General features: G+C 56.5%; 1 protein-coding gene across 1 annotated transcript in view; it reads right to left on the bottom strand.

Annotated features, from left to right (window-relative positions):
* LOC104410390 (transmembrane protein 132E-like) overlaps positions 1-7,321 on the bottom strand; it is a gene marked incomplete at its 5' end in the record, with an annotated part of 12,929 nt that overhangs the window by 341 nt on the left and 5,267 nt on the right. The window contains 6 exon segments of the mRNA XM_010020538.1: positions 8-718; positions 1,202-1,393; positions 1,481-1,760; positions 2,750-2,955; positions 6,665-6,808; positions 7,039-7,228. Of these exon segments, the coding sequence (XP_010018840.1) occupies positions 8-718; positions 1,202-1,393; positions 1,481-1,760; positions 2,750-2,955; positions 6,665-6,808; positions 7,039-7,228 (1,723 nt within the window).

Here is a 7,321-nt window from a genome sequence, read left to right as displayed (position 1 = left end):
TCTGGACGTTTTCCAGGGGGTTCCCAGGGCTTTCGGGCTGGGGGGAGAGGTCATTGTGAGCCCGCAAGGGCTGCCCGTTGCCCAGGAAGACCCAGTGATGGGAATGGTCCATGTTGGTCTGGCCTTCGGGCGGGATACGTTTGTGCCGGTATTTCAGCACAAAGACAATGCAGTTGATGAGGAAGACCAAGATGGCCAGGCAGAAGACACCCAGGAGGGCATACATGCCTATCTCCAGGTCTGTCAGCCCCCTGGTCACCTGGACAAAGCCAGTGGGGATGGTGGGGAAGTCCTCGGTGGGATGAGATGCGCTGGACATCCTACTGTCCTCGCTTGGCTCCGCTTTCCTCTCCACCTCTGCCCGCAGGGTGGTGCTTGCCCCCATCTCCACCAGCCCCGGCTTGCTGGGGACATGGTCATAGTCATAGGTTGGGTCCTCCTCAGACCCAAAGTGGACCCGCACGCTGGCCAAGGCTGTGAAGAGGACGCTCTTGCGCTTGGTCTTCTGGCAGCTCTCACAGATGACCAGCTCAACCCGCAGCAGCTCCCCTGCGCCCTCGCTCTGTGCCACCACCAAAGGGAATGCCCGGTCCTGGGTCACCGAGACCACCTTCTCATCCAGGCTGCTCACCACCAGGTTGTAGTCCTTGGGGTCGTAGAGGGACAGGGGGGCCGTGGTGCCGTCGCTGTAGGAAATCCACAGGCTCAGGAGCGCTTCCTGCGGGACCAACACAGGCACCGGTTGCCCAGCAGGATGCCAGTCCCACCTGCACCCGTTTGTCCATCCCTCCATCCATCTCTCCTCCTTTTCATCCTTCTCTCCATCCAATTCACCCTTTATCCCTCCATCACCCATCTTATTCCTTCCAAAACATCACCTGGTTTTATCCTTTTGCCTGTTCTTCCCTCAATGTCCTCCATGCTTGCCCAGGCTCACCCCAAATCCCATCCCCAGAGGTGACAGATCTGGCTACCAAAGCTGGGCTGGGAACTGCACAGGATTTGTTCCAGACCCCTTTGTCCCCATGGCTGTGTCCTGTCCCTGGGGCAGGGTTGGTTCATAAGTTTGTGTGAAGGTTTCTGGGGTGTTCTGAGGGTCTGGGATGACCATGAGCAGGATTTGGGAAGGGAGGTTTACAGATGGAGCCCTCACCCAACCCCAAGTTCCCCACCAGGCCCAAATGCACCCCCCTGGCCTCACCTGCTTGAAGAAGCTGAGGGTCTGCTGCACGGATGTCCGGGCAATGATGGTGTGGCTATTGCCAGGGCTGGGGTGGAGGGACAGCGAGAGGCTGGAGACCACCTGGGCCTTCAGGTCTGTGATGCTCACCTTCTCCTCCGCCACCGTCACCAGCGTCTCACCCAGCACCGCTTCCACGAGTGGGGACACAACCTGCAGGGGACCAGGGTGTCCATCAGCTCCTGCCACCCGCAGCCCAGCTGGCAGGGGTGGGGAGATGGGGGTGGGGAGATGGGGTACCTTGAAGAGCGTGGTGCCCGGCTCCCTCCCGGCCAGCGTGAAGCTGTCCACCATGTGGGCCACCCGCGGGTCATCCACACGCATGAAGTCGCTGACCAGGTCTGTGACCTCCACCAGCCAGTCGGGCCCCAGCATGGTGACCACTTGCTCCGTGCCCTCCGCCGCCGTGGTGTGGAACTGGGTGAAGACCTGCAGCGTGGTGTGCTGGTACTGCAGGGCACAGCCCCGACTCTGCTTCCGCTCCTCTTCATCCTCCTCGTGTTCGCTGTCCCGCACCAACCTGCAGGATGGGGCAGTGCTATGGAGCTCCTCATTGCCCCCACAGGAAGGGAGAGGGGTGGCCAGGCAGGGACAAACACCAGGTCACCAAAAGATGCCTGTTGCCCATAAGATCTTTGAGGGCTTTAGCAGCACATGGTAACAGGATCACCAGCATCTCTGTCCCCTAACCAGCTGAGAGGACCAGACATCTCATTTGGAGGTCACAAGGATGATCAGGGGGCTAGGGCATCTCCTCCATGAAGACAGACTGAGAGAGTTGGGGCTGTTCAGCCTGGAGAAGAGAAGCTGCTTGGAGACCTCAAAGCAGCTTCCACTGTCTGAAGGGGGCTACAAGGATGCTGGAGAGGGACTCTTCATCAGGGACTGGAGTGATAGGACAAGGGGTGGTGGGCTCAAACTTAAACAGGGGAAGTTCAGGTTAGATCTAAGGAAGAAGTTCTTTACAGTGAGGGTGATGAGGCACTGGAATGGGTTGCCCAAGGAAGTTGTGAATGCTCCATCCCTGGTAGTGTTCAAGGCCAGGTTGGACAGAGCCTTGGGTGACACGGTCTAGCGTGAGGTGTCCCTGCCCATGGCAGGGAGTTGGAACTAGATGATCTTAAGGTCCTTTCCAACCCAAACCATTCTATGATTCTATGATCTCAGGTTAGGATGGACAACTGGAGGTCTCCAGACCTCAAAGCAGGGCTAACTTTGGAGCTTGGCTGCTCCTGGCCTCCCCCAGGGAGGTTTTGACCATTGCCAAGGATGGGTGTTCCCCACCAGCTCCAGCATTTGACCAACCTCATTGTGAAATTTTTCTCCATCCATCCAAACATGCAACCTGTATCCACAATCTCTCACCATCTCAGAGGGCCCCTGAGATGACTCTGGCTCCATCATCTTCAAAAACCCCTCATTAAATAGCTAAACAAGGCAATTAAACCACTACCACCACCTTCACCTTGCCTTCTTCAGGCTGGACAGACCCCCAAGCACAGCACCCACCTCCTGTCCGGCAGGATGGGCACCCTCCAGCCTTTCACTTGGCTCAAGCGGGCGTCTGAGAGCTCGATGTGCAGCGGCAGCTTGGGCACCCACACTGTCATCTCCAGTGGGGCAGAGAGGTGCTCGTAGGTGAAGGTGACCCGGGCGTTCATGGAGCCCTGCGACTCCTTCCCGCTGACAAAGACATAGTCACAGCTGCTGGAGACCTGGGGGAGAATGGATGGAGGGTTACAACAGCCCTGCAGACACACCAGAGATCCTAGCACTTCCCAGAGGAGAAGAGTTTCACCACCAGTTAAAGGTAGCCCCAGGAGCAAAGATGCTCTCTCCTCCCAGAGATCCCTGATCAGAAGCATGGACCCACACACCCCATGTCCATAATGCAAACTTCCCCCAGCCCAGGTCCTCTTGACACCCTTGCCTAGTCCCACCTCAACCAGACACCTTCATTTGGTGCCTCAGTTTCAATTTGGCCTCCGCAGTGAATTGTACCCTTATTCTGCACCCTAGCTAGAGGCACCCATGGGTGCTTCACAGAGGTTATGCATTGCTCATCCTGGACATCTGCCCCAAAATCTCCTCCAGTCATGCCCAGAAGGCACAGGCAGCAAGCACAGACCCACTGCTTGCCAGTGAGCAGGTAGCCTCCGGTGCCTTGTCCCTGTCCCTCCTGCTAACCCCACAGGGAGCTTCCTGCAGCCCATCTGAATCCTCACCTTCATCTTCTCGTTCTCTTTTAATTCCCATTTATGCAAATGCCATTGCTAAATTTGCTATAAGACAAATACACCCTGCAGGGGACCACTTGTTACTGACCGACCCGACCTGCTGAGATGATGCCAATGCAGCATCACCTGCATTTCAGCTTAGGCCATCAGAGTCAACAGCTCCTTCCCAGCAAGGCAGAAGACAACCAGGCCAAGGGGACTCCGAACTCCCATCTGCAGTGGCCCCATGGCCCAACCCTGGCCCCCTTCTCCCCTCCTACACCATCAGGAATTGCATCTGAGTCGTTTGCTGCTGGGGAAGAACAAAACCCACTTGCAGCGCAGTCACTCTGAGATGCAGCAAGGATCTCACAACAGCACAGAAGGGCTTATTTCCAACAAGCTGCTCTCCCACGTGGATTCTCTGATGGCTGATAAGGGTTTGAGCCTGTGCTGCGTGGTAGCTGACAGCGGAGGTGATAGCATCACTGTCACTCTCCCCACCTTATCTTTGGGCACCTGTGGTCATTCAGCTGCAGGAGCTTTGCATTTCCAAGCCCACAATCAGGGCTTGACTTCTACAAGGGCTCCATGTGTTGGCTGCAGGAGCCCCCTGCAAGGTGCCTGAGGTCCCCAGGGCTAGTGGAGGACCTGAATGCCTTGGGAAGTTCCTGCTCCCCAGGCACAGGAGGGAAGTGCAATGCAGGAGGGTTTGTTCCTTGTCTTCCTATCAGATACCAGCTCAGCATGTCTGAAAAGACAATCTCATCTCTGTCAGGGCAGTGTCTGAATAAATATGAGCTCCTGGGTGAATCCTCTGGCAAAGGAGTGCTCTGGATATTGTGCCATTTATCACAATATATACAGTGGGATGCTGCTTGCATTACCTTAGCTAGTAAATCCTCCCCCTGCATCTTCTGGGGACCGTTTGCTTTGCAATTGGGGAAGGGTGTGTGTGTGTGTGTGTGTGTGTGTGTGTGTGTTAAAACTATGACAACAAAATATCGCAGCCCATCAGGCCTGTCCTGATGATGGAGTGACTGCAGATGAGGTTCTAAATGAAGTGTGTGCTTGTTCAGAGAAACTTCCCGGATCTGCAGCAAGGCATCGGGAAGCGAGAGGCTGAGGTCTGCCTGGGCTCCGAGCCAAAGCACTGCTGGCTCTGCTTCTGTGGCCAGGAGCTTCCCCCTTGGCACAGCCTCAAGCACGCGATGGAGCAGACATATCTTCTCCAAGGCCCTCAGGAGTGGGAAGAGCCACCATGGCTGGTGGCACCTAGGGGGTCCTAGTGGTGTCTGTGGGTGACTGGCATCACTGGGGCTCAGTCCCACTGAGCTGGCTTGCTCCCAGTGCATCCTCAAGCAGATGTGGATTATGGGCTCCCGAGAAAGGTTCAAGAGGTGGCCTTGTGTGTCCCTCAACACATACACAGCCCGCAAGGCCACCACATGGGCAGGTAAGGGGGATTATTCCTACACTACCTCAAGTGACGAGGTCCTCCTCTCTCGGCTGAGCATGGGCGGTCACCCTGTGTCACCACAGAAGGGGATGAGGATCACAACTCCCACCCGTGCTCACCCACCATCCTTTGTGAGTGGCCCTGACAACTTCACAGCCGTGTCTACACCACATCCAGAACATGTTGCCTCCACCTTACACACGAGAGCAACCACCACCAAGCCACAGGCAGCGTGGGGAGAAGCATCTCCCCAGCCCTCATTCATGCTGAATTATTTACAGTAACAGATAGCACGTCCCACTATGTAAGCTTTGATTTATGTAACAGGTTTATAGCCCTGACACCACAATCATACTCCCCAATCTCAGCAGGTAACTGAGAGCTCCCTCGGAAGCGAAGCTCCAGCACAAACACAGAATAAGTCAGCAAGCAATTGCATGGGGCTCCGAGCAGTGAGCGGGAGGTGAGCCGGGGCCGGAGGGCTGCTCCATGCATTATTCATCCCTGCTCGTGTGCATGTGTCTGCTCCCCCCCAGGTCTGGGGACAGTGTGTAAATAGATTTATGGGTAGAAAGGCAGCACATTAAACAGTTTAAGTGTCTTGGAGTCCATCCTGAAGTGTATTATTGCTCCAGTGTTTTATCACATTGCAGAGGACCGGGCTCCATAAATTAGAACCAGTGCTGTAAATCGCACAGATTGGAGCTTCAGTCAAGAACTTGGGTAAACACTTTGTGACACTGGCTGTCACCCACCCAGGGACCAACAGGAAGAGAAAGTCCCAATGGAGCTGGGGTTCTGCTCATCACCCCCGGCTTGGCCGGGAAAGCAGCCGGTGGCTGCTGGCAAACAGGGGAGAAGGGGCTATGAACCCCAGGCTGGGGGACATGGGAGAGCCCAGACCCCAAGCATGGCTCCCTGCCTCTGCCCAATGCAGCAAGGACACGGAGAGGGTGGGCTGGCTGGGTGCAAGCAAGGAGAGGGACAGGGGGTGTCTGGGAGAAGGTAATGATGTCTAGGGGTGGACGGATGGGTGGAAATGGTGATAGAGTAATATAGGCAGGTGGAGAGATGGATACATAGTGGGAGAAAAATGCATATGGATGGATGGGTCTGGTGATGGAAAAATCATGGCTGGATTTGAGGACCATCTGCTGCCCCCATGGCTGGGTGGATGTACGGGCAAGCGCTGCTGCTGCAACAGCGACCTTCTGCATTCACCTGATCAGCATCTCTCCCATGCAGCCCATCCTGCTCCTCTCCCTCAGCCCCCCTTTTCCCTCCATCCTCCCCAACTGCTCAGCTCGTTCCCACATCCCTCGCTGGGGCAGCCTGAGCTCAGCCTGGCATCCAGTCCAAACAGGAGATAAATGTCACCCGGAGGCACGGGAAGCCACTGATGGAAACCTGCAGCTTACATTGCGAGGTGGCAATATTTCACCTTATCAGCACTAAGTGCTCTGATAACCCATAGTTATTGCTGCTGCCTGGTGCCAGCCTGCACAGTGCCGGAGCATCCCACAGCCTCTCCAGGGACAGTGACAAAGTGCCTTATCCTTCTCCCAACAGATCCCAGGGAGAGGCACACATGGACTGAAGCCCCTGAGAGGATGATGCTTTGGATGGTGTGGGGTTGTGTGGCACGTCAGCTCAGCCACTAGTCTCAGTTCGCACCACTATTGGGGTCAGCACCCTTGGAAGAGGCTCAGCCCCTCACTAGGGTCACAGGACCCCCCAACGCACACCCACCTTGATGATGTCTTCATTGTTGGACTTGCACTCAACCATAGCAGAAACGTCCACGATGACACCGCTCAGCTCAATGGCGATGACCTTCACAGGGATGGCCACCGTCCGCCCTGTCAGGATGGCCGTGTTGATGATTTCTGTGTCCTGGGGTGCAAAGGGGACTGTCACGTTAGAGGGCAGCCTCACATCCTGGCTGGCCCCTCTCCTGCTCCAGCCCTGGGGCAGAGAAGGACCTGTGGGTGGGAGGTGGGGTGGGATGTATAGATGTATAGGTGCTACGGGGCAGATGGGCTGGCGGGAGATCCCTCAGGGGGACCCAACCCATCCCCAGTATCAAAGCAGATAAGCTCAGCAGAGGACAGGGACCCGCTCACCATGGCCAGGGGCACGATGGCCCTGATGTCCCTCTGGATGACCGTCAGCTCCGTCACCACCTTCTCCAGGTCGGGAGGGGGGTTGCGGCCCCGGTAGTCGATGTGCCACATGATGCGGCGTGTCACCGACTGGCTGGTGAAGTTCTCCATCTCAAAATCCAGCTGCATGATCTCAGAGGAGTCCCCATCCCTGGGCAGGGGGACAGGAGAGGATACAGTGAGATGGGTGCCCCAGGCCCCATAGACTCCCCGGGGGGAGCCGCAACGCGGAACCCCCCCACCA

The sequence above is a fragment of the Nestor notabilis genome, unplaced genomic scaffold (genome assembly GCF_000696875.1).
Source record: "Nestor notabilis isolate BGI_N333 unplaced genomic scaffold, ASM69687v1 scaffold17538, whole genome shotgun sequence".
In the NCBI taxonomy this organism is placed as follows: domain Eukaryota; kingdom Metazoa; phylum Chordata; class Aves; order Psittaciformes; family Psittacidae; genus Nestor; species Nestor notabilis.
Note: the sequence above shows the minus strand (reverse complement) of the source record. Positions and strands in the feature narration are given on the sequence as shown.